This window comes from Hordeum vulgare, chromosome 2H (assembly GCF_904849725.1).
Source record: "Hordeum vulgare subsp. vulgare chromosome 2H, MorexV3_pseudomolecules_assembly, whole genome shotgun sequence".
Classification (NCBI taxonomy): Eukaryota; Viridiplantae; Streptophyta; class Magnoliopsida; order Poales; family Poaceae; genus Hordeum; species Hordeum vulgare.
The window spans coordinates 58742248-58769944 of record NC_058519.1 but is presented as its reverse complement, the minus strand read 5'-3'; the positions used below and the strand labels follow the sequence as shown (position 1 = coordinate 58769944).

Here is a 27697-nt window from a genome sequence, read left to right as displayed (position 1 = left end):
CACTAATCGAGATTTGACAAAAGACGCATTACATGTGTGCCACTTACCATAATCTGGGAGGTTTCTCATTTTCTTGTAGATCCATCATTTAAAATGGTTTATCTCTTAAACCGTGTATCCAAATCTCGAACCATTTTCACCATTGAATTCCTTACGTTGAGATCTTCAATACTAGATCCCTTGTTGATAACTTTTGACGAACTACAAAAAAACCATGCCTTTCGCGAAGGACAAAAACATATTTTTCGTTTCCAAGAGTCACAGAAACAAAACCGTGCTTGAGAAAAAAACAAGTTTTTTTTCGTTTTCGAGGGGCACGGCCGGGCCTCTCGTTGAAAAAACCCGATGTCTTTCGTGAAAGCAAAACCGTGTCCCTCAAGAAAGGAAAGAACCGTGTTTTTTTATTTTCGAGGGACGTGGTTGTGTCTCTTGCGGAAGCAAAATCATATCTTTCACCGAAGCAAATCTGTGCCTCTCACGGATGCAAAACCGTGACTCTCGAGGAAGGAAAAAAGGAATATATTTTTTCATGCAATTTTTTTTGAAACTTTTTATTTGTTCAAAAGCTAAGAAAGACTCGTGGAAAACCAAAACGCCAAAACAATCAGGAAAAATATCTAAAAAGCCGAACACGCGTGCGAAAAGAAAATAAAAATAAAGAAAACACCCAAAATGCGACACAGGACGGTGGCTGAGGACGCGGTAAGTGAAGGCGTCTGAGTGTAACCGTTGAGAGGCTTTCGAAGGAGCGCTCCTCAAATAGTTGGTCCCGTTTTTATCCTGCTACAAGTCACTTAACTGGGCCTCAGGCTTCCTTCATGGGCTGGCGGCCCAAATGCATCCTACTGCAGTCGGAAGCAGGCGGCGTCTGGCTTGTCGTGAAACTGGCAATTCAGAAAAGTAGACGACAATTCGAACGGTCCGTAACATTATAAGTAGAAGCTGTAAAACAATAATCACAAGTAGAATATGAAAATTAGGCTCGACTCTACTTACTAGTTCTTGGGTCACTTTCATTGTAGATTGCCGTGATATACCCTTTGGCGTGAGTATGATGCGTGACATGAGGACGAAGGCTTTCTCGAGCTTGAAGCAAGCCATTGGTTGGTTTTGTGCAGGGAGTCATGCTATAAATGTTGGGCACTTCGGATAAACACAATTCTTTTGCTTTTCATCTATGGAGTGCAATGGGGTGGCAAGTAGTGGTATCTTTCAACATGTCTATCATGTCCTTTTTGCGCACAACCGTAATCCATTTATTTTCAAGAAGTGTATGCGTACACCCTGTTCTGAACCAGGAGGAGGTTTTCATATGTACTCTTCGCGAGAGGCTTACTGTCTATCACTGATGCAACGCTTTGATGCTTCTTTACGCGCGGAAGCCAATTTTACAAATTCTACGGTATCCCCTAATTTATGGCCAATGTATATACACACGGGAGGACACAACTTCTTACATCTCTCTATGCTGATGACACTGCTATCTTCGTTGTGGCGCCCATCCATTGTGCAAACATAGATCTGGATGATATCCTCCAAAGCTTCCTTGCCATCTGAACTGGATTCCCGCTGTGTTATCTGGGCCTTACTCTATCCACACGCAGCCTCACAAAATCTAATTGTCAATTTTTGGTGGACAAGGTGGCCCAGAAACTTACCCCTTTGCAAGGCTAAAACATTAACATTGCTGGGGGGTCCACTCTTGTGAAGACCGTGTTATCCTCGCATGTCATCTACTATCGCACCACATTCGATATTCTAGTTGGGACCACTGATGATATAACTAAGACTCAAAGTTCCTTCTTGTGGGCCATCACAAATAAGGTGTTAGGAGGTCAGTGCAAGGTTAAGTGGAAGCTGGTTTACATACCCTTAAACCAGGGTGGATTAAGAATCCTTGACCTCGATAAGTTCTCTAGAGAAATCGCGCTTCCGTGGCTATGATTTTAATGGGAGGACCCCAAAGAGCTTGGGTTGGTTTTGACATCCCTTGCGATGATGACGACATGGATCTTTTGTACTCTGCGAAGACTGTTACCATAGGTGACGGCATGAATGCAAGTTTCTGATTCGCGCATTGGCTATAGGGGCAAAAGCTAGAGGACATGGCGTCGGGTATCTTTGCTCTTTCAAAGCGTAAGAATGCCTGTGTGGCAAAGGCTTTGACAAACAATGATTAGATCCGCCACATCAAGATGCGGGGAGGACTCTCTATTGACCGCATCCAACAATTCCTCAATCTATGGAGCAAGGTCCAGGAGATACAACTTGCGGCACGCACACAGGATGTCATTCCATGGAAATTTACGATGGATGGATGCTACTCTGCTGCCACGACGTATAGAATACAATCGCTGGAGTGATAAAGTATGACATGCCTAGGGTGGTGTGGAAGGTTTGGGTGGTGCCTAAAATTAAATTCTTCTCATGGCTCATTCTCCAATACAGAGTTTGGACAGTAGATAGACTTGCCCGTAGGGACACGTCCAATTGCGGTATTTGTCAACTTTTTAAAAGGGAACCGTAATCTGCCGTGCACCTCATTTTTAAATGTCGCTACTCGGTAAGGATTTAGAATTTGATCTACGATTGGTTGGGGATACAGTCACAGACAAATTCTTGGGCCGATCTTCCATCCCTTGAAAGGTGGTGGGACGCTAACGGACTTCTCAATGGCGCAAGCAGGAAGGCCTTCAACTCTCTGAAGATGTTTATATGTTGGAAATTTGAAATGAAAGAAATGCAAGAATCTTTCAATACAAGGCCTTCTTGTCCACTCACGTATTTTCATCCATCAAGGCGGAGGCGCAGCTATGGGTGAGGGAGGGGGCTAAGTATGCGGGGAACCTTATTCCCGAAGAGTAATCCCTTCTTTTGGAAAAGGAGAATCACAACCCCCGGCCTCTGCATCAATTGATGCATGAAGCCATTTATTAAACAAGTAACCAAACAAGGTCTTAAGTTCTCAAGTGTATATCTAACTTGGATGAAAAACGCTCGAAAGCAAAAATGAACTGCCACATCCGACGAAAATAAACAAATAGACTACGATGCCTATACACCTAGTCTATTAGTAGCTCGCCATCCAAACCGGCTGAAGATAGCCCGTGCGACCGTCTCCCACTGATTGCACCCAATAGCCAAAAGCTTCCTGGAGTTCGCATGGCTGAGTACCGACCACGTACAGATCCAAGATGTAGCTCTCTTCTAGTTCCAATCCGGGTATGATTCATTTCTAGTGTTTCATATAGCCCAAAATAGCGCACTTGTTCCAATCCGGATATGATTCGCTATAGTTCCGTCTACTCCATTGAGTCACATCCCAAATAGCGTGTTGATGTTGGTTTGTTGAGTAATGTTAAATGCTATAGCAACAAGAAATGTTTAATTTGGCCATAGGGCAATCAAGAAAGAAGTGTTTAACTGTTTCATTTTTATCGCAATAGCAACATTTAGGACTGCCTATCCATCTTCGTATTAGCAAATTATATTTGGTTAACACAACCCCTTGTGTATAAACCACATGAAAGTTTTAATTCCGAGCACACCTTGACCTTCGAAATATGTAAAGATCTCAAAAAGGGTCCAGAATTAATTAGATCCATGTGCATCGATTTCACCATAAATCTACCCGAAGTAGCTAATTTCGAGTGAATGGAATCTACCTGGTCCAAAAGTTCAACAGCCATCAAATGTGTGACCACGTGCATCCACACATTCCATCGTTCTCCCACTAGCGCTCGCCTAAATTGTATATTTAGAGGTATTGATTGAAATATTGTCGCAACGTAATCTGCCCTACGTTATGCAATATTATATAGGATAGGATATTGTAAGGCTAGCGGTGTATTCCCTAGCCATGTGTCCTCCCAGAATCTGGTCGTGGTTCCATTACCAACTAAAAACTTCACCCTCTGAAAGAAAGTTACCTTCACCTTCATTAATCCCTTCCAAAAAGGAGAGTCGTTAGGGCGAGCATTAACCCGAGCCAGAGACTTAAAATGTAGGTACTTATTCTTTAAAATTTGTATCCACATCCCTTCGGTCTCAATAGACAGCACGTATAACCATTTTCTAAGAAGACATCTATTTTTAACCTCTAAATTCTCTATGCCTAGGCCCCCTTGGTCTTTGAGTCTGCAGATAATATCCCACTTTGCTAATCTGTATTTCTTCTTAGCCTCATCACATTGCCAGAAGAGACGAGATCGATAAAAATATTATATTTACTGTACACCCACCGATACTTCAAAGAAAGATAGAGTAAACATTGGCAGGCTTGACAACATCGAGTTTATCAGCACCAGCCTTCCTCCATAGGACATCAGCTTGCCCTTCCAACAACTTAGTCTCTTTTCGAATCTATCCTCACTACATTTACATTCCCTATTCGTCAAACGTCTATGATGAATGGGGATCCCTAGGTAACTAAAGGGTAGTGAGCCCATTTCACACCCAAGTAGTTGCCTATAAGCGTCTTCTTCCTCCTTTGCTCTTCCAAAGCACAACAACTCGTTTTCGTTAAAACTAATTTGAAGTCCAGACAATTGTTCAAATAGGCAAAGCACAAGTTTCATGTTTCTAGCTTTTGCAAGATCGCGTTCCATAAATATTATCATGTCGTCCGCATATTGTAGTATGGATACTCCCCCCCCTCTACTAAGTGTGGGACTAGCCCTCCTACAGGACCATTCTCTTTAGCCCGACCAATAAAGACTGCCAACATATCCGCTACTATGTTGAACAGCACATGGGACATTGAGTCACCCTGTCTCAGTTCCTTATGAATCTGAAAATAATGACCTATGTCATCATTAACTTTAATCTCAACATTTCCTTGTTGAATGAAAGAAGACACATGATCCCTCCAGGATTCATTGAACCCTTTCATACGTAAGGCCCGTTGAAGGAATGTCCATTTGACCTTATCATATGACTTTTTGAAATCCACCTTAAAGATAACCCCATCTATTTTTTTATGAATTTTATGCAGCGTTTCATGTAAGACGACGATCCCTTCTAGGATGTGTCTTCCAGACATGAACGCAATCTGAATCGGTTGCACAACAGAGTGGGCTATCTGAGTCAGCCTATTCGTGCCTTATATGGCCTTTGTGGCCATGTAATCGACAATCCCTACTCTTTTTTGCTTAATTAATGAGATGAGGCAAATTCTTGCCTCCTTTTCAAAGAAAGAGAAAAAAAGACTTTTCAGCATGCCATTTTGGCAAACAATCTTCAGACTTGATAAAACGGCAGCAGGGCAGTTGCTTGACCTGCGAAGTGTTCATGCGCTAATCGATTTCTGCATCCAACACCACACATGATTTTGCTTATTTCTTGTAGTAGCGCTATTTTGTACCGTAAAATCTAGTAATAACCAGTGAAGCACTGAAGGTGGTGTTGTTGCTGCTGCTGCTGCTGTACTACCATCTGCCATCTCCCTCCTAGCATTTCTTGCAGTCAGGGAGCGTTGTGCCGGCGAGGAAGCCCTGGAGAAGCTGGAGCGCTCGCTGCGGCTGGTAGCTAGGGACCTCGTGGCCCGCTCCTCTCACGGTCACCAAGCTCAGGCCGCCCTTGTACTGCACCACGTATCCGCCCACCTCTCCAGCGCCCTGAGTTCGTTCACAAGATTGAACATGTCATTACAAGATCTGCAGATGCTTCGTCGGGCTGAACAGCTAGGGTTTCAGTTAACATTATTAAGGCAGGGGGTTTCGGTTGCTGCACCTTGGTGCTGCTGAACCACCGCCTCCATTTCACTGCCACGGGGAGCTGGAGCTGGTTGATGGAGTATCGGGTGGCGGTGACCGGCACGTTCCCGTCGGTGTCTCCGCTGCCAAGATCAGTCGTTAACTTCCATGCATATGCGTATCTGAAGATCGAGTGCTTTTTTTATTTTCTGAATAGGAGGATTATGATCTACCGATGCACGCGTACCTGTACACCCAGACTCTGATGTTGTTTTCCATCAGCTCCCGGATAATGGGCAAAACAGTTGCGGCGCTGTCAACCCAGCGCGTGAAGACCTCACTGAAAACGGGCAATGAACAGTTCTTTTTAGTGCTGCGTACAATCTTCGGAAACCTTCTGATTTTCAGAACTAAACTGATCTTGACACATGATATTGATTACCATAATCACAAATGATTGGTAAGAAGTGTGGATGTACGTACCTGCAAGCTAACCAAGGGCGGTCGAGGCGGGTGACGTTTGCGTGGAGCGCCTTCTGTACATCCGGCTTGTTGAGGTAGGCCTCCACATAATTACTTGTGCACGTATCAAAGCTCTCCACCTGGCCACACGTAAGTCAATTTGATTACTCAAAACAGTGCTCTTCACACCCTCTTCCCTCAAAACTTCTAAAACTAGTTGATACCCCACGTTGTTGCAAAAATGTTTGCAGCATATTTTAATTTTTGTTATTAAATATGAATAGCTAATAGAATGAAAATTTATATATATGTTTGCATGTTGATATGAGTCTTTTTTCATGCATATTTAATGATGAAGTGGCATGTTTGCATGTTGAGATACTTATGATAATGGGAGTGAGACTTTTCTCATGTATGTTGTGGGATGAGAAATAGTTAGTGGGGGCTAGCTATTCAGATATAGAAGCTAACATTTTTTTACTCAGAAATCAAAACAAACAAAAAACCTATATCCTCCTTCACTTAGGCCTTTTTAAAAAAAAACAGAGGATGACCCCACGCCTCTGCATCTCGACGATGCACGCAGTCGTTTTATTAATTATTCACAAAAGTCTTACAAAATATTTTTTCCGTCTTAAAATAAGTGTCTCAACTTTGTATTAGTTTTAATCCAGTTATTTTGGAACGGGGGATAATAGTACATCAGTAAATCTGAAGCAACCATCACAGAAATATATGTCGCTACTTCTATCCACTTGATGAAAGGGTGAAGATAGTCTGAACCGAGTACCAAACAGACCATGCACCAAAAGCTAACATCTATATCTGGAGGAGGCACTAACCAAACCTCATATCTGGTCTGGGGCACACGTCGGTCCGGCCTACTTAGGCCTATACTTAGTTGTGAAGTGCATGTTTCTCAAAAAAAGAGAGTTGTGAAGTAGGTGTATATATAGATGTACCGAGGGGGTGATGGGCGGCGTGACGAGCCCTTCCGTCTGGCAGTTGGGCGCGTAGATGTTGTAATTGTCGATGTTCCGGAGGTTCTCGACCACGTCGTCGTTGGCTTCGTCGCAGAGGTCATTCGACTCTGCGCCATTGGTGAAGTTGCAGTTTCTGCTGACGCCGTCGGCCGTCTCGTCGGAGATGAGCGCGTGCGTCCAGTAGAAGTCGAACGTGCCCTTCTTGTCCGTCCCGTCATTGATCACCGCGTTCCCAATCTTAAGACACGGCACGCATCACATCGTTTAATTAGCGACCACAAACTTCAGTCTGTCTAAGCATGCATGCACAGCTGACGATGATGCTTCGTTAATGTGTAAGCTTGAGCTTGACACGTTTACCATGACCCCTTTGAGGTTGATGGCCGGGGAGGCGTGGCGGAGGATGGCGTGGGCGAGCTGCGGCGCGAAGTGGCCGGCGTAGCTCTCGCCGGCGATGTAGAACTCGCGGCCCTTGTACTCCGGAAAGCGCTGCAGCCAGCTGACCAGGAAAATGTACGCGTCCTCCGCCGTCCGGTTGTCCCCGCTCCGGTCGTAGTCCGCCGTCGTGTTGGAGTACGAGTACCCCACCCCCGCCGGGCTCTCCAAGAACAGCACGTTCGCCGCTGCACCATCAGTTCATCTATGTCACCGGATCACTCGCCAATGGACCATATCATCGCACACCATGAGAGAGAAATGAGCGTACGTGCAGGTGACGGTGACCATGCATGCATGCGTACCGCGGTTCCAGGAGTAGGGGTTGCGGTAGAGCGTCTTGCCGTCGCTCATGACGCGGAACGGGCCGAGCTCTTCCATGGCGCCGTACCCCAGCGACGAGCACCCGGGGCCACCGTTGAGCCACAGGAGGAAGGGCTTGGGCTTGTTGCCGTTGCCGTTGCCGCCGGCGGCCTCGGCGAGGTAGTAGAACAGCGCGCGCCCGGCCGCCGCGTCCACCGTCACGTACCCGGCGTACTGCGCGAAGTCCACGCCGCGCGGCTGCCCGGGCAGCGCATCCACGCGGTCGGCCTCCTTGCTGCCGGCCTCCGCCGCCGGCACCAGCTTGGGTCTTCTGTCAGCCGTCGCGCTGCTCGGGCCCTCCACGGCCGCCAGCGACGACGACCGGCGCAGCCGGCGCAGGTGGTCGCCCTGCCGCGCCCTGGCCGCCGCTGCCGTGCCGCAGCCCAGCGCGAGGCATTGCACCACCGCCAGCAACAACATCAGCACGGCCTTCCTCATGGTGCTCTGTTTCTCAGCTTCTGCAGGCATTATTCTATCCCTTATTCTATCGGCCGGTGACTACACACTGCCACACTGGACCGGAGACGGCTGGGTGCTCGTGTAGTCGTGTCTGCTCGTGTGTAGGGCTGCTGTATTTATAGGGCGGGGATTTTCCCGACCACCAAGCTCGGTGTCGGAGAATTTCCTTCAAGGTCGTAGATGGGCTATCCACTAGGCACTAGTGGCAGTGTGGCACTGTCATTTTCTCTTTCGAAAGTTCGGTAGCCACTAGGCACACTGTCAGGGCCTAAATGCTCTGCATCTATCGTTAAGAGTTCAGATAAGCAACGGTTCAGATGGAAGATGGCAAGTGAAGTGGCATCCGACGGTGGGATTTTGATTTGATCCAACGTCCAAAGTTGAGACCAAGAGAGATATCTTCTATATTTTTTCGAGAATACGCAATATTCCATTGATAGATAGAAGAAGATAGAAGGAGTGCATGAGGTGGTATAACACATGACACGAACGCAAAAGGCGTGAACATGGTGTCCGAAGCGAAGAGGCAAGCTATGCTCGATCCAAAAAGAAGAACACAACTAAACTCCCCGACAAGAGAAGATATCTGACCAACAACAACCGAACGACCAAACATCTCCAATCCAGCACGGAGGACGCCGTGAGCAAATTAAGACAACACCTTCATGAAGGGAAACAACACCGGGGCGCCATCGTCGTTCGATTCGGAAGAGCAGACCAAGGGTTCCCTGTGATGCTCGAAGAGGGGCACGAATAATGTCCTTGACAGCGCCTCCAGGAAGGGGACGACACCCGCCGGTGTCGCTGCTGCCAGCATAAGATGTCGGGATTTCGCCCTGGCCAAATTCCGAGAAATCCCAAGCCATCGGAGCATAGATCCGAGACAAGGCAGCCGCTCATTGGTCAGATCAACATCTGCAAGAAGGGGAGCTTCGTCGGACAGTGAAGGAGGCAACGGGCGTCGCCGGACGTGCGAGCTCCGGAGGAGGACGAGGTTGCGCGGCTGAGCGGAATGAGGTGGCGGTGATGTGATGGTGGTCAGAGCCTCGAACGAGCCAGTATCCGCAAGGGAACACGGATCTAGTCCAACAGGAGCGGAACAGCAGGGACACCGGTATGCCCAAGGAGCCGGAAGGGGACGCAACTCTTGAAGCTAGCCGGAGACGAAGATGTGCCGGGATGGACGGCCAACCAAGGTACAAGAAGGGTGATGGTGGTGCGGAGAAGCCGAGGATCCGACGCGCCAAAGGAGCCGGAAAGAGCGCAGCTCTCGGGCGTACCGAATCCAAGGCCGCGCCGGCAACCCAAGAACACAAGAGGAGGGCGCATGTTCGTGGCTGCCAAGTGAAGCCATCCCTGCCGGGGGGAAATGAGGGGGATTCGCGCTCAACCAAAACTCTCGACCGGCGCGCTGGAGAAACTGTTACCGCCGGGCACATATAGCCGCCTCCGAGGCGGCCTCTCCGAAGAGGTCGGGCCGAAGCTCGAACGGAGGGAGGTTCGGGAGGGAGGGTCAGGGGGGAGGGGGGAGGCATCTAGAAGGCGCGTCTGGTCGTCATGGGGAGGCCGGTCGGAGAGCACCAGATCCAGCCGGAGCAGGTCTCCAGACTGCGCAAGGGGCATGCCGGAGCCGCCGCAAGGGATTTGGAGCCAAGGGAAGGGGGGGGGGGCTCCAACGTCGCTAGCATGTCGGAGAAGCAGGCCAGGGCCGCACCCACCGTCGGTGGAGGCCGTTGACGTCTCGAGCGCCAGATCTGGGGGAGTGGGCGGAGGGAGAGTTGGAGAAGAATCGGCCCCACCGCCGCCATCCCAGGGCTTGGTGCGGCTTCGCCGGCCGACCCTCAGGTGACGACAACATGGGGTGGACAGGAGGTGAGGGGCGAGCCGGCGGTGGCTAGGGTTTCCCCCGCGTCGCCTGGCTCGGGTGACGCGGGGTCAGGGTTGGATATAGATCTTCTATAAAAGTGTTGCTTATCCTTAGATTTTTTTTTGCCGGGAAATGCTTGAGCTTAGTGGAATAGGCATGCAGTGTAGCTATCCCCCACGTTCTCGAACAAAGATCTGATTGCAATGCAAGGAAGCTGCTCGAATATAAAAATGTTTAGATTATTAAAGTGTTCCTTTCATTTTAAAATATAAGGTGTATATAGTTTTTAAAAAATTCAAACGTTGTTTATGTTTAACCAACATTATAGTAAAATATATAAATAATTACAATATCAAATGTATATAATATATAAATATATTTCAAGATGAATCTAATGATAATAATTTTATATTTTAAATATTGATATTATTATTGATAAATTTGGTCAAAATTTGTGAAGTTTGCGAAGCTCGTGTCCGAGAGGGAGTAGTAGCTAACCTCAAAGAAGTCCTAATGGCCAATCATTGTCATCTAGAAGTGTTGACATATGTGCAGCAAAAAGATCGAACGGGGTGTCGTTAGCGGAAACGAGTTGAACATACTTTGGCCGTGGTGTTGAACCTGACCGCTACTCCAGCTATTACAAAGTATATCCCTAATGTTTCACAAATAAAAGTACTATATCCCCAATGTAATTTGGTTAGGCCAGCTCCCAATTAGGCAATTAATTACCAAGTGATTTGGACGTGGGCATGGTTAGCTTTGGGGTGTTCCACTAAGGGAACCACCCTCACTGCCTCCCCGTGATTAAAAAACACTCATGTAGTTAACCATTAACATCAAGATTTTCTTAGGTACTTTGATTTAATATATATCACTTAACTGTAAGTAAGTCACATGAGAATTGATTTTGGGTCAATATGGTTTTTTTAGCCATTGATTTCAGCTTTCAGGTTCGTGCTTCTTTTTTGCTAGTTTTATTTTGAGCATCTTCTTTTTTGCTAGTTTGTTTTGTGAGTTGTTATGGGCTCCGTTTTTTGTATGACCACAAATTTGGGTCAGTCAATTTCTTAACAGGCTGAACACCACTACTTTGTGACCCAGCCGTCCCATCTCTTCCTTCTTTCTTTTTTCCTTTTGCTTTAAGTTTTACTTTTTGTTTATTGGCCATTTTTTTTCCTTATATTGCGGATATTGGTTGAGTGTAAATGTATACACACAAACACTATAAGATATATGTATAAATATTCACTTGTATATGATTATTCTTTGCATACTACGGATGTATAAACGCATACATTATAAAATATATGTGAAAATTGCACTATTATATGTTTATTCTTTGCATACTAAAAAAATTTGTAATTTTAGTTTTTATTTCATTTTATTTCTTCTTAACGGGTGGTATTAATGCCACTAATTCATTGTTTATTATAAAACTTGATTATTTTATTTTATTTCTTCTTTAAGGATAATACCAATGCAACCAATTCATTATTCTTCCTAGAAAACTCATTTCTGTTAAAAATCAACTACTCCCTCCGTTCCTAAATATAAGACCTTTTAGAGATTGTACTATAGACTAAATACGGAGCAAAATGAGTGAATCTACATCTTAAAATATGACTACATACATCCGTATGTAGTTCATAGTGAAATTTCTAAAAGGTCTTATATTTAAGAACGGAGGGAGTATTATATTCTCATTCTTGCATATTTTTAAAAATTTCAATATTATTTCTAGTGTGTGCAAATTTTATCTTATTTATTTTCTTTTTTCTTAAAGAGTAAAACCAACGCAGCTATTTCATTCTTCCTTGTAAAATCTCATTTTTTTTTAAATTTTTGTTTTATTTATTTTTCGTAAAAGGGTAATACCAAAGACGGTAATTCACTCTTTCTTCGTAAAATTCAACGCTTTTATCTTGTTTAGTTTTATTTCATTTTATTTCTTCTTTAATGGTAATACTAAACCCACTAAATCATTCCTTATAATGAAACATCCTTTTTCAAATCCACCATTATATGATTACTATTGCATATTAGAAAAGCATTTTCTTTCTTCTGTAACTTGTGTGCGAATTTTGTCAACATTTGTTTTATTATTGTTATTTTTCTTCTTCTTAAAGGGTAATACACATTCCACTAATTCATCACTTCTTAGAGAACTTCATTATTTTTATCTTTTTTTTTAGTTTTTAGTTCATTTTATTTTTTCTTAAATCCTAACACTAAAGACACTAATTTATATTCTCCTTAGAATACTTCATCAAAATTGGTTTTATTTTAGTTTTTACTTCATTTTATTTATTGTTTAATGGTACTACAAATGCCATAAACTGACATATTCCCAGTAAAAACAACTCATTACTTCCTAGGAAACTCTTTTTTGTGAACTTCCCACTATTATTTTATTATTCTTGTATATTATAAAAAACACAATTCTGTGTAAATTATGTGCTATTGTCATTATATCATTCTAAAAATTAATTTTTCTTTCTTATTAAATTATGTGCTACTTTGTCATTTTAGAAAATTTCCTTCTTTTGGTTTTGTTTTAGTGTTTATTTCAATTGTTTTCATCTTTTAAGGGTAATACCAGTGCCACTAGTTCATTCCTTCTGAGATTTTTTTTGCCAGGAGTGTATAAAATCATTTTTATTTCTATGTGAATTGTTTGTAATTTTTTTCATATGTTGAGTACTTTTTTTTTGTTTTCAAGAGTAATATTAATGCCAATAATTCATTAATTCTTATATTATTATTTTTGCAACAAATCCAGTATTATATGCTTATTATGGAATATTATAATAACAATTGCAACTTTTGTATAAATTTTGGGCATTTTTTTCATTTTTTCTTCATTTGTCTTCTTCTTAAAGGGTATTACAATTACCAATAATTTATTCTTCCTGAAAAATAATTTTTAATTAAATTTTAGATTTAATATAATTTCTTCTTCTTTGGCGGTAATACCTGCCACTAGTCCATTCTTTTTAGGAATTCGTTTTTGTGATAATTCCACTATTGTATGCTTATTATTTCATATTATAAATGTCATAATTTATTTGGAAATTGTGTGCAATTTTTTCCATTATTTGTTTAATTATGTTCATTTTGTTTATTTAAAGGGTAATATACTTGGTTGGCCCTACGGAATATATGTTGGACTTCCATCGGGCTAGCTAGATCGGTGCTTCCCTATTAATATACATCCTCGTTCTATGCCCAGAGTGAGGAGTCCATCAACTAGACAAGGGCAATCATTTGTCGGGCCTTGGGAAGCAAAGGAGGCACCTGAAATGGATGACATAATAAGTGATTGTTGAACAACAAGCATGATGAGCGATCACCATACTACAGAGTCTAGGGCTATCATAATCTTCACCATGCGGGTGCTCGGGAAACACCAAAATGATATTGTATTTGACGGGGTAACACCATCGCAACAAGAGGGGAGGTAGGAGCTGGAGCTATGCTGGTCTTATGAGACCCGGTATTATGAGAGGCGACGTAGGCATTTTTTGGGGTTGCTTTGCTAGGTCAGCTAACGAGAGAGGGTAGATTTGGCCGCAAGCTGGCCAGTGGTGGAGTGCTATAAGTTTAACATGTAACTTTTAACACTTTGAGGTGGATGGTTCTTTCCCTCACTATCTCTTCTTTAATATACACACATTCACGCGTACTTGAGAATTTTTCTTATCATGTTTGGCGGTTTGGTTGGGTTTAGTTTTAGATTGATTTACATAGGAAGAACACATGGACTTCACTCATCCCCTCCATCAGTCGATGGAGTTTACTTTCATTGAAACAAATATATTCCAGTCCTTTGATTTGGGGTAAGTGTTAGAATTTCAAAAGCTATATATATACTGTCAAAAACTAGTATATATACTATCTAAATATTATTATATACTATATATAAGATATATATATATATATATACACCGGTGTTAGTTACCACCACTTATGTTTTGTATGTTGTATGTATTATCTATCAAATTGAAGAGTACGTACACGTAGTATGTAGTATATAATAATGTTTAGGTAGTATATATACTATTTTTTCGGTATTATGTATCATATTTTGTGTATGCTCATTTTTACGTCTAAATATATACGTATTTCAAAAATATAATGAAAACTATGGGTTAACTTGTAATTTTTTTGATTTAACTCACTTTAAAAAATCTTATATATAATATATAATATAATTAAAATGATAAATTAGTATATATACTACCGCATGATAGTATATGAAACATGTGCGGTAACTACACCTGAGTGGTAGGATGTATTTTTCATAGGTCCACCTAGGTGCCCAGGCTCCTAACCTAGATGTCGTTGGATTATACTTGATTTCATTGTTAAGATTGGTTTAAATTTTGCATGCATGCATTCATTATTACTTCACTATTTGTTTGCATCCCTAATTGATACGTGTCATTAATTGTCCCTTTATGATAGAAAATTGTAATTAATTATTAACCATACTTGTTGTCATGTATGGTAGCATGTATGTCAGCGCGCGTATGTATTTTCGTTGGATATAACATTAACACATGCGTCTTTTCATTTTGTACAACATCATTACATACATATTTTCATTATGTATAATACTCACTAACTTGTATACATATCTATGCATGTATCATTTATTAAATGGTGCATCATTTATGGGTATATATAAAAATAAAAATAAAATCAAGGAATTTATATTTATGTGTATATTTTTATTGGGTATAGCACCAACACGTGTATATTCATTTTTATATTCACACTTAGGTATGTATATTCATCTGTATATTTTATGTGTACATTCACATCGAGGTATGAATATTTCTATGTATATTTTCATTGAGTACTCCCTCCTTTCGGGTTTATAGGGCTCATTTCAAAATTTCCAGATTTCCATTATATTAGGCTCATTTTGAGTCTAAGTGAGTTAAAATGCTTTGAATCTCATGCCATATTTAATTCATAGAGTTTAGAGAAAGGAGATGAGTGGCTATGCATGCATCGTTTTCTACATCCACCATGCAAGTCCAATGAAAGGAAAGATGCTACATTTATTGCCTTGGAAATTGAATATGTGAGAAATATTTCGTTGGCTAGTTTAAACTAGTGTCATCTACTCACAATTCACCTTCGTTGATGAGATTTCAGATTTGAGCCCTATAAACCGGAAATGAGGGAGTATAACACTAAAACATATTTATTAAAATGTATGATATTTATGTGCATATTTTTATTGAGTATAACACCGACACATACATATTTTTGTTTAATATAATATCCAGTAACACGTATCACGGGCTACGTGGGAATGTCAAATACATGTACACATATACGAACCCATGTATAAATGCATGCAATACAATCCACGAAATAATGGGTTTTCATATTTTGTTTGCATTCACTACTACTCTCAACGGTCAATGATTGCTTTCCAAAACTAATACCCATCGCTGGCATGTATGTTTACTTTATATTTATCACATTTTGACCATCGTTGCATATCAATGCACCCAAGTGTATGCGTGTGTGCATGTATGTATATACCAAATATATCCTTTATATTTGCCACTTTTCTTACTTTTAGGTATTTATATACATATATAATCGTTCGAGTCATACCCGTAAATGATAGTAGACATACCCAAAAAGAATATACCCGATGAATATAATTAAAATGAGACATACTCAAAAATTATATACCCAAAATCAGTATACTCACGTGTGATACATCCCAAAATCAATATACTCACATGTGATGTATCGGTTGAAAATATGCCGAAGGTAGGTATACACCCAAAAATTAGTATGTGCATATATATAACATGCATGTATATTGCACACCCATATCCCATAAAAATACTAACGTTATATGTATATACTCTATCGAAGTTTCCATTCTTCGTACAATGAAATAAATTAAGAAGAAATTGCATTTATTACTTTTCAATATACTCACATGTGGTGTATGAGCCGAAAATACGTTGAAGGTAGGTATATTCACAAGAAATTATTACGTGTGTAAATATACTCATATGCATGAGTACTGCACATGCATACCCCATAAAAATACTAACTTTATATCTATATACTTGATCGGAGTTTCCATTCTTCATACAATGAAATAATTTAAGAAGAAATTGCATTTATTACCTTCCTATTCAACGCATGATATTAAGACACCTAAATCAAAAATTTATTGGTACTTACCATTTACTTTCATAAAGCATATATGGAAGATGCTAAATATACTCGCATCCATTACTATCTGCATGCATCAGTCTAAGATCCGATGATCACGAGGTAAGGAGCCTGGGCACCTAGGTTCCCTAAACGGTATATATATATATATGTATATATATATATATATGTATATATATATATATGTGTGTGTATATATATATATATATATATATATGTATATATATATGTATATATATATATATATTTCTATCAACACTAGCTGGGATGGTTGCTATCTGAACCATTTGTTTGCATCGAGATTCACACTTTCTTGTAGATAAGGTTCTCTCTCTCACATGCACACACACATGCGTGTATCCCAACATATAACATGCAACACTGATTGCACAGTCGCTCCAGCGAAACTTTACATCTTTGTTTTTGTCTTACCACCCAGGGGTAGTTATCCGACATGTTCCATATACTATCATGCGGTAGTATATATATTAATTTATCATTTTTATTATGTTTATATATTATATATAATATTTTTCAAAGTGAGTACATGAAAAAATTACAAGTTAGCTCATAGTTTTTTTATATTTGCGAAATACATATATTTTTGTACGTAAAAAACATACACAAAATATGATACATACTACCAAAAAAATAGTATATATACTACCTAAACATTATTATATACTACATACTACGCGTACATACTCTTCGATTTGATAGATACAACATACAACATAGAAAAAGCAAGTGGTGGTAACTACCATCGATGATAGATAAAATTTGTCATATATATATAAAGTTTCGCTGGAACGACTGCAATCTGTGCCGCACGTTATATGTTGCGATTTGGTCCCTTCTCCAGAATTCAAGAAATAGGAACCTTATCTACAAAAAAGTTCGGATCTCGATGCAAACAAAGGATTCAGATATCAACCACCTTAGCTAGTGCTGATAGCAAATCCATGCTCATGAAAAATGTGCGCTATGTGCGTGAAGATTATTCGCCATGAAGGGACACTTAGGAGCTCATGAAAAACGAACAAATCATGTCTCCAAGAGGTGCCTTTTCCTAAAGTTACCTTAAGTGTCGAATTTTGTTTTTGTGCCACTAGCCCCTGAATGTTCTTTCACCATGAAATTTCCATGCATATAGTGCACTCAGCATCTTGCATGCCAAAAAAACAGGCTTTTTGGATTTTTTTTATTTTACTGTCCACAATGGAAGTAGATGCATCTGGGCTCTTAATTGACGCTCTCGGTGCTGGACCTCGTGGTGCCTCTACTCTCTTGACTTCATCGTGGTGTTCGCAGCGGGGCGGGATGGTTGGGTTCAAGATCGTGGTGGCGCGTGCTTGCGGGTTGCTAGTTGGTTCAATGACTCCGGTTCGAGTGGGTGGCGATGATTGGGGTGCGGGAGAAATCCCTACCGGTTCATCCGGCTCCGATGCGACGATGCCTTAGGGTGCCGCCATTCCTTCTTGAAGGGCGTCGGTGCTACCCATCCCCCGCTCCTCGTCGCGTGTCGGGGAAAAAATTAGAGCTGCCATTGTTGGCATGTATTTCTTCTTTTTTCTTTTTAGGCTTGATGTGTTGTTTGCCCCAACAATTACCTTGTGATCGGTGTTCGTTGCTTTATAATATAAAATGGGGGAAATCCTATTTGAGGTGCTGGACACATTATTGACAGAGATAGTTTCTCTATGATAGGACTTTCCTGCCAAGTTTCCATATTTAAATGTCTACATGACTACATCATATTGTAGTTCAACACCTCAGTAATATAATAAATATGTAAATACAAATTACAATATTACATAAAAAAGTATTCATGCAAATATATGGGTCACCCTGCTACTTCCAACGGTCGAGAATACTTTTGCAACCAATTCATTTGGATGAAGCCAAATATATGCAAGTTTTCCTGCATTGCAACACGCTGTGGTCCTCTGAACTGCTTGCATTTAGTATTTTCCTTGTTGTCACCTCTACGAAAGTGCTTCATCGTTCTATCCAAGACAATTGTTCCATCAGAAGATCGTGCAAACAACACATCACGGCTTAAATGGCGCAAACACCACCACTGAATTGTGTCCGCCAAATCCAAATGAATTGGAGATGCCTGCATTTTAAAGGGCGTATATGAATTAGTCAGAGGAGTTTATAGGGTGTCCACTATTCCGTTTGTATTATACATTTGCGTATAATACTCACCAACATTTACTTCGTGTTTTTGTTTTATGTTACACACCGTGTCAAACTGATCAACTGACTGTTCTGGATTCTGCGTTTGATAAATCATAAGAAACTTTCAGTGATGTGAATATGGCTGAGCGTCGAGCATTATTATATATATGTCACTCGCAATACTTTGTTAGAGTTTCATATGTACGTACAAACTGGTTTATAGTTGGGTGCACCCATCCAGTGGTGATCGCTTTGATGGTAGCAATGGCTTCCAACCCACCTGCCGCCCCAAGGCTATGGCCAATCATGGACTGGAAACACAGCTTTTGCATGCATCAAGACCTGAGAAAAACTGTCTTGCTCGAGTATCTCTCAAGAGCAATTGCAAAGGTAGCACGTAAAATGTGTCCATAGAATGACACACATATGCAAAGAAGAGAAAATAACCTTGGTTGCATTTATCTTAATCTGGGATGGGTCCTTGAAGACTTGCTTCAAGGCTTTTACTTCTGCCAGGTCTCCACCAAGGGTAGAGGTTGCATGGGCATTTATGTAGTTGACCTGCAATGCTATGCGGGTAATTATTTGTGTGTCCTTTCTGACCAGTTTGAGAGTAAAAACAGTGACAAAATCGCAGTTAATGCGAAAATGGTATACTCCTAAGATGAATTATAAACCGAGACGGAGGGAGTAGAAAAGTTGGTGGTCATCACCTCCTCTGGCGCCACACCAGCGTTTTCGAGGCTCCTTGCTATGCACGACGAAACGCCACGTGCATCTGGTCTCGGATCAGTCATGTGGTGAGCGTCGCTGTTTATGGCGCCTCCCAAGTACTCCGCCAGAATTGGAGCGCCACGTCTCATTGCATGCTCGAGGCTCTCCATGACCTGCAAAATAAATAACAGTTTATTGATGTACAACTCCAAATAAAATCGATCGTCTATGGGTGGTAATGTTTTTCACTTTTGTTCCCATGTTTATGCTTGTGGTAAGTTCCAGAGAAGCATGTGTTTTTGCCTTACGACGGTTAGCACACGCAACAACACCATTCCAAAATATTCTTGCAAACGGAATACTCTCTCTAGTTAAAAAATAATAATGTTGCAGACATGTTTCGAGGAAATTTTAGAAATTTTGACCGTAAGCGTCATTTTTTTCCTTCTGTGAACTAGATGAAACATTTGTTGCCTATTGGGAAAAGTTTATGTTAAACTCCAAAGTATGGTGCCAATTCTTATTGGAACCCTGAACTATGTGAAACCATGTTTGTCATTAAACCCTCAACTATTTAAAACCGTTGAACTTTGAGTTTAGCCTGGTTTAAGTATTGGTTTTTCCTATGTCGGTGTTCCAAAACTAGTGACAAATTTTGGCAGTGCAGACCGAACCAATGTACGTAATGAGTAGATTTGACTAATGAAGTATAAAATTTTTCATGTGAAAATAGCAAGAACTTGCAGGTAATAAAGAGCAACTGAAACTATTATCTTTCATGTAAGCTAGCTAAATGGGAGTAGGTCACTACTCCCATTATTATCTTTCACTGAACAGAATTTATGTAATTGTAGCATCTTAGTGCCAACGCTATATACGACGATGAGTGGATTGCATCGAATTTATCCTGAAATTATGTCAACTATAGATGTTGAGAATATGCAATGCATATATGAGCTCAACATGCAATGCATATATGAGAACTTTCTAATGATTTGCGAGATCATATGAGCATGTAACTTACTATTTCCCATGGTAGCCATGTAAGTAATTCTTCATATCAAAGTGAGAAGCTTTTAAAATGTTTAGCAAACTAAAAGAGAATGATATTTGCCATAAATATATTAGAATACATATTTTAGATATGTGAATTGTAAATGGTAGAATATTCAAAGATAAGATTTATGGAGAACGCTCTAGTTAGAAAATATATTATAAACAAGGGTTTGATATTGACGTGTGTCTAGAATCCAATGGCTACCAAGCATGATCCTAGGTATAGCTATGAGAGTGAGCTAGACCGGTGCGTTTTCCAGACCCGGCAATGCGGCTTGGTTGTGGCCTCCGGCTTTAGATGTTGGGCATTGGTGCGAGGTCTAGATATGCGGCTCAAACAATCTCTACCCCCTTCATCAAGTTGATAGGAATACCGACAGATGTTGCCGAGATGGTGGCTTCAGACTTATTGATGTATTACCTTGTAAGGACTTGCTGAATAATTAATAAGATGGTTGCATGCATAGTTTTTATGCGGAGGCCGGGGGTCATCCCCCTTCCTGAAAAAGGTATAGCTATGAGAGAATTGCATAAGAAGGGATAATAGCTACTGAGAAGTGTGTGTTGTCTGCCAAATTTTGAAAATGTTAATAAATAATTTAGTTATTATCATTAGAATGTGATTTCCTTGATAGTATTGATCCTCACATAGTGTATAGTATGACTGCCACTATGCATGCTTGTGTGTGTGTTGGGGGGGGGGGAGCATGAAAACATCAAATGATATTTAACAAAAAAATGATTGTGGCTAATAGATAAGAAACATTTGTTTTTTGCAAGAGTAGTCATTTGTACAAAGCACTAAAATATAAAATAACAAGAAACTTATTGTGACTATATGCTGATGAGTGTAAAAACATAAGAGTAACTCTAATTTAAAAACTGGGAACTGAGAAGTCAATCACATATGAAAGGTAGCAACATTCGATTTTTTAATTGATTAGTTTGATATAAAAAATAGCATGGGCTAGTTTTCCTAGTTGCTGCTTCAACAAATTCAGATATTCTCCACAATCCATATTCGTTGCCACTGAAACGCATGTATGTCGCTACATACATGCGTTTCAGCGACAACTAATATGGATCGGAGGGAATACTCATGTTTGCAAAAATAAATGTTAATTATAAGTATTTAATTTAAAACTGGGACAACAATAACATAGAGATCATTTATAATACTGATTTGCTCAACATCACGACCTTCCAACAAATTTCAAATATGTTTGCCAATGATGCTCCTACTCAACCATAACCAAGTTGCAGATTTATGCATGTATTGTAATATAATAATTATCACATAACATGGATAATCACAGTAACAAGATGTATGCAATATTTTTTGTAATGACTATTAATAAGAGCCAATGTTAGTCTCTAAACAAAATGTTGTCTGGTTAACTACATGTAGCATTAACAAGAATATCAAATACTAAAGGTCCTGGTTGACGTCACAGACTGACCACATATCGTAAAAAATACAGTACAAAGAGATATTTTAACTTTGTTTGCAATTTACAAAAATTCATATGAGCGCCCAATCAAGGCTACGATATACAAAGCTTGGATGGAAAGCCTGGTTGTTTTCAACATCTAAATACCTTTTATCACCAATACAACCGGTTACTCACTCACACCATTCACTCACTCATGGACGCACGTGGAGAGATAGTATGGAAGAGAAAAGAACATGAAGATTCTTTGTCCGAACCAAGTGTTGAAATACAGATGGGCTTTAGGCCAATACAATTTCAGAAAAATCTGTAAAGACCCATGTGGGTGTATGACTTGGTGGTGGGAATTTTACCATCCTACAAGTGGAGGAAGTTTTGGACCTTAAAACAGATTCACTTTCAAATGCTATTGGGGCACTAGAAGAAGAGTGGTTCCTGCGCGCTCCTCCTCTACCACTTGCACGTCGTGTTTTGTGAACAAGTTGAGACTGACTCGGACCTATATCACCCACATCACATTATATCACATATGCCCACTCGCGCATAACCCACAGTCATTCCACTCCCTGCTGCTTCTTTCGGCGATCCCATCCCATGCACGGTTGTACACGGTTGTACAGGATGGTGGGCCTTCGGAACCCACCCTTTGTGATCCACCCAGGACAATGCTATAAGTCTAGCTTGGACCTGGAACATGAAGCCGTCCATATTGAACCTTGACCATTTAAAGATGCTGAACTTGAACTTAGGTCAGATATCATTATTGTTTTGTACTTTCGTGTTTCAGAAAATTGTGGCACCATTCATAGATGTAGATAATTCTAGGAATTTATAATGTGCAAATGTTCATAAAAATGTGGATTGTTCATGTCATCAAAAATAAAGAGAGATGGGTAGATTGGGTGTCTTTTTTCTCTATGGAACATAAATGGTCACATTTGTAGTTTATTTTTCAAAACTTCTAATATAAAAAGTCGTCCTACAAAATAGCCGGGTGGAGCTTTGGTGTTGATTTCGCATTCTGGTGTTCTAAAAACAATCTTCGAGTTTGACTATTAGGCATGAATCATCAACCCATATATACCGTTCCTGTTTGATATAAAGAAACGCAAAAGAGAAATGAATCTCGCTTCTCATTTGTGCATATGACAATAGTAGTCATATGTTTTAGAGTTTTCATGGATCTCGCAAACTAGTCTATGTTTCGTTTTAAACTGTTAAGAAATTCAAGATTTAATTTTCACACCGTTACATAATTTAGTGTTGAAGCCGGACGTAACACAATATATAGTTGATAGTTCAAACTGGACCTTTTCTCTTATCTAATTCAAGTGCTTATATAGATTGATACAATGTAGAAGTCAAATTCGACCCTTGGGAGTATATGCTCCTGCCAGCCAAATAAAATAACTTTTGCATATGTTAAAAAAACTGAAAAAGGAATTGATGTGTTCATTGTCAGCCACAAATGCTACCTGCAGTTTCTTAGCCAAATAGCTTAAGCATTTGAGCTGTGCAAAATCAAAAACAAAAACAAAAATCAAACGCATAATGTTACTTTTAACTTCGTTTTCTTTCACCGCGCACTGCTACCACATTTTGCATGAAAATTATCTGGCACGCTAGTTAGACTAACATGAAAGCCTTCAAAAGAAAAATCAGTATTTTTGAAAGTTGCTTACTACTCCGGGGCATATGCTCCACAAAGCCAAAACGGTCCTCCGGATAAAATGCATGTTCAAACTTTGCAAGGCTAACATGTCTTCTAGCGGGGTTGGGCGTGACCGCGTGAGTGAAGTGAACGTGCATCCTAGTACAGTACGTATGTACAGGTTTTGTAGGACTCTTACGAAAAGATAGCATTTTTGGTAAGATATTCCTATCAAACATACCAGTACTCCGGCTCCTTCACCAAGGACAAAGCCGTCCCGGTCCTTGTCCCACGGCCTGGACGCCGTGCCGGGGTCGTCGTTCCTCTGCGACAGCGCCCTGCATGCGAAGAACGCGCCGAGGGAGATCGGGATGATGCCAGCTTCGGTGCCGCCGGCGATCATGACGTCGGCTCGGCCCAGCCGGATCTGGTCGGCGGCGCTGATGAAACAGTGGTTGGAGGTGGCACATGCGGTGGCGATCGAGTAGTTCGGGCCTCGGAAGCCGTCGGCGGCGTCCATGGCGACCAAGGCGGAGCTGATGTTGGTTATGGCGTGCGGGATGCACATGGGAGATATCTTCCCGCACCCCTTGGTCACGAGGTTGGCGATGCCGTCGGAGAGCGCCGCGATGCAGCCCATGCCGGAGCCGACGACCACGCCGGCCCGTTCTTTGTCGACCTTCTCCATGGCGCTGGTGCCGGGGGCGAGGCTTGCGCCCTCGAGGGCCTTCTTGGTGGCGACGAGGGCGTAGCGGTGGCAGTCGTCGAGGCGGCGGTCGAGCTTGCCGTCGACGTAGCCCTCGCAGGAGAAGCCGCGGATCTGGGCGGCGAAGCGCGTGGGGAACCCGGAGGCGTCGAAGCGGTCGATGGCGCCGACGCCACTCTCCCCGGCGAGGAGCCGGTCGTAGTAGGTATCCACGTCGTTCCCGAACACCGACACCAGGCCCATCCCCGTGATCACCACCCGCTTCCTCGGGTCGGTCTCCCGCCGAGGCGCCGACGACGACACTACCGAGGCGCGAACGGAGAGGCGGGATGGCCGCGCGCACCAGGGCGCGGCGGCCGCGTTCGGGAGAAGCAGGTTTTGCATGGCGCGCAGGAGGGAGGCTTCGGGGAACGTCGCCGGCAACTTCACACTAAGAAGTACGTGTCCGCCTTCGGTGCTGATGGGCCTCGACACGCCAGGTTCCGAGAATTCCGGGTACAATATGAATGTCGTGACAGAGTGCCTTGTTACATCGCGTCGGTCGCCCGATCTGGGCAGCCAATCAGTAACCTCGGCAGCCGTCGGATGTACTTGCGTCCAGCCGTCCGATACTTGCCTGTGAGGACTGCTCGCAATATTGGACATCAACATTCGCGGCACCGACCTCGGATCACCACAGCAACTGGACCTAGCAACACTGTTACGTTCGTTGCTGCTCCAGCCATGCCTGCTCGTTGTACCACCATGCGTCGTTGCCCCGGTTGCAGCGCCAGCCCGAGCCAGTTGCAACATAGTCAACACACCCCTATTCTCGTCACATCACCATCGTAGACCTGTCGTAGCTCCCAACATTGCTGGTGGCAACATTGGCCCATGTCGGTCGCAACATTATCGTCACGCTCGCGCCTTGTCGCAGCATATCTATGAACTTATTGTAGCTCCCGGCGACACCGATCGCAACACGAACCCATGTCAGTTGCAATATCCTCACCTCCATCGTGTGGCCCGTTGCAACACCCATGACGCATGTCTCAGCTCCTCGTGCCTATGGTCCCAACTTCTCCATACAGGCCATGCGGACACAACATGCACGTGCTTGGTTTCATTGGTTGCATCAAAAACTTGGTCTGCACGGGTCTTAAGGAGGAACGGTCGTATCGCCCGTTTCCTATGAGCCATGCTCCAGCGGGCGCAGGATGGCACGCGTCTGTAGGTGTTGGGAGCATGGGGGATGGGACACTTCAGCCTTAATTCACAACCCCACTCTCATCACCACTCCAAACCCCATTCTCTCACGCCCTTTGTTTCCATCGATGGTCGACGCTGCTTCATTACCGTGCTCCTCAAATGGTTCCCCACCTACAAGAGTGCTCACCTCCAAAGGATAGCCGTCGTTGAGATGATGCAAGGGAGCCTCAAACCCAGGGAGTTGGAAAAAGCTGATCAAGGCACCACCCGCTTTCTGCACCCCGTCGCGCTCATCATGTATTGAGCCATCATCGGCGGCGGGTACTTCGAATGCGGGGGTGGGACTAAGATTGTAGTGGTGTGCACTTACGTTGTGGGGATTACGATGATCGTCACGACGACTGCATCAGAAGCGGCGAGGCCTTCCTCTTCGGCTCAAGTGACAATAGCTCTACCACCGGCATCCACTATAATTTTCGCGATCTGCAAGCTTCGTTAACTGCTTCGTAAATGTAGATTGGGGGACAGGGGTGGGGAATATTGGATAGACGGTCAGGGTTGTTAGAGTATAGGTGGTTGTCATATGACACTGACGTCCTTGCCATATTCATTCCACAAGTAGTAGGAACCAACAAGTTTATGCTTTCTTAGATACATCACTTTTTTTAATGTGCCATGCATGAGTGGAATTCATGAAGTATTGAAGGCTGTATATAGTTTTTGGTGTAATATGTGCCCTGTCATCCAAAAAAAAATCAGTTAGTAGGATTTAAGGAATGCATCCGAAAGTTTATGGTTGTTGATTTGGTTTCTATAGCAAAGCCCTCAACGTGTATAAATCCAACCAAAATGTATACTTTCCTTTTGGCGTCTTGATATATCTTGAAGTTGTCATATTGTTGCTATAATGAAGGTAGATGTGAAGGCCTTGCTTGAGGCGCAATGGAGTTAGAAACAGAGCCGACCATCGCTCTGTTGCAAGTCAGATGTTCCCATTTGGGATATATTGTATGTTTTTAGCGACACAGTATGAAAGGCCTATATGTACAATGTCATTTTTAATTTTATAAATGGTGGGCGAAATGTACAAAGTTACATGTAAGGCCTTGTTTGCTACTAGAGTTTTTGAGGAGATTGGTGGGGATAATCCCCACAGGGATTGGACGAAACCCCAACCTTCATCCAATCCCTTCAAATCCCCGTTTATCCCCAATCCACTAGGTAGGGGTAGTGTATTGGGTATTGAGAAAAATGCATTAGAATTTGAGGATTTGTGAAAAAATGTGGGGATGAAACATGTCAAAGACACTAGAACCAAATGGTGTTGTGGGATATGTGGGGATTTAGGAGTTTGACCGGAATAATCTCCACTAATTTCTTAAAATACACTAGTACCAAACAAGGCATAAGGGGTGATTGATGGAAGGGAAAGTATCGAGACAAAGATGTGACCGACTGCTTATTGTGGTGCTATTACAAATTATGCTCACTGTACACACGAGGGATTTTCTGTATGATGAGGATAGCAAAGGAGAAATGCGCACATGGTGGCCAAAAGGAATAGGGCCAAATAATTACCTTTCATGTTTATAGCTATGTGGTGAAAACTAAATATATTGTCCCTACTTTGCACAATAGAATAACTGATGCACATATACTTTGCATGTCTTTCCTTGGCACGTCAAACTTCATACATTGATATAAGCTTCAAAGGTTGAGATTTTTTTAAAAATAAGTTCATGGTTTGAAAGCAGCCGAGATCAGGTTCTCTGGACCCGCATGTAGTTCAAGAAAAAAAAATGAAGCATCAACTACATGAAAACTTTCATATATCTAGCAAAAATGCTACACCTAAGAGTAGTTAATTATGGAGGCCCACCTATGGACGAGGTTTCTTGAGGCTGTCCGTAATGATAGTATCATAGATAGTATCATACATGTCAATTAGACAATTTTAATGAGGTGACATAAAATTAAATTAAAAAAAATGATTGAGTATCATATAATGATACCGACAACGCACTACAGATGTAGTATCATACAGTAGTATCATATGCATGATATTGATATATGATATTCTTCATTACAACCAGTCTCATAATCTCCCACTCAACTGTGGGTCCATGTGATAGAAAACAAAAGTCTAACGGTGAACTTGTTTGATACAAAGCAGCTGCCTCGAGTTGCTTCATGGTTATTGCCAACATAATTTTCAGCAGATCGGTAAAACAACAGTTACTATCAAACGTGCTGGAGATTATTTTCTTTT

At 41.9% G+C, this 27697-nt stretch overlaps 2 protein-coding genes across 2 annotated transcripts; both read right to left on the bottom strand.

Moving 5' to 3' along the window:
- Positions 1-5116: 5116 nt before the first annotated feature.
- Positions 5117-8484, bottom strand: LOC123429552 (serine carboxypeptidase II-3-like). The gene is made up of 7 exons (XM_045113577.1): positions 7879-8484; positions 7499-7761; positions 7118-7375; positions 6177-6295; positions 5941-6033; positions 5731-5836; positions 5117-5615 (listed from the first exon to the last, which is right to left on the bottom strand). The coding sequence occupies exons 1-7, from the start codon at positions 8402-8404 to the stop codon at positions 5448-5450; spliced, it is 1533 nt and encodes a 510-aa protein (XP_044969512.1). The 5' UTR covers positions 8405-8484; the 3' UTR covers positions 5117-5447.
- A 10045-nt stretch (positions 8485-18529) lies between these two features.
- Positions 18530-24624, bottom strand: LOC123429551 (3-oxoacyl-[acyl-carrier-protein] synthase I, chloroplastic-like). The gene is made up of 6 exons (XM_045113576.1): positions 23776-24624; positions 19376-19549; positions 19110-19223; positions 18872-18973; positions 18690-18759; positions 18530-18597 (listed from the first exon to the last, which is right to left on the bottom strand). The coding sequence occupies exons 1-6, from the start codon at positions 24622-24624 to the stop codon at positions 18530-18532; spliced, it is 1377 nt and encodes a 458-aa protein (XP_044969511.1).
- Between the last annotated feature and the right edge of the window lie 3073 nt (positions 24625-27697).

What these genes read in the sequence shown, in the direction of transcription:
- LOC123429552 (XM_045113577.1), bottom strand. Translation starts at nt 8,404, where the DNA reads ATGCCTGCAGAAGCTGAGAAACAGAGCACCATGAGGAAGGCCGTGCTG. An exon ending in CGCCCTTGGTTAGCTTGCAG is followed by an intron (nt 6,034 to 6,176) that starts GTACGTACATCC and finishes GCCCGTTTTCAG; the next exon opens with TGAGGTCTTCACGCGCTGGG. An exon ending in GGTGGTTCAGCAGCACCAAG is followed by an intron (nt 5,616 to 5,730) that starts GTGCAGCAACCG and finishes GAACGAACTCAG; the next exon opens with GGCGCTGGAGAGGTGGGCGG.
- LOC123429551 (XM_045113576.1), bottom strand. Translation starts at nt 24,624, where the DNA reads ATGCAAAACCTGCTTCTCCCGAACGCGGCCGCCGCGCCCTGGTGCGCG. An exon ending in CTGGTGTGGCGCCAGAGGAG is followed by an intron (nt 19,224 to 19,375) that starts GTGATGACCACC and finishes ATAGCATTGCAG; the next exon opens with GTCAACTACATAAATGCCCA. An exon ending in TTAAGATAAATGCAACCAAG is followed by an intron (nt 18,974 to 19,109) that starts GTTATTTTCTCT and finishes CTGTGTTTCCAG; the next exon opens with TCCATGATTGGCCATAGCCT.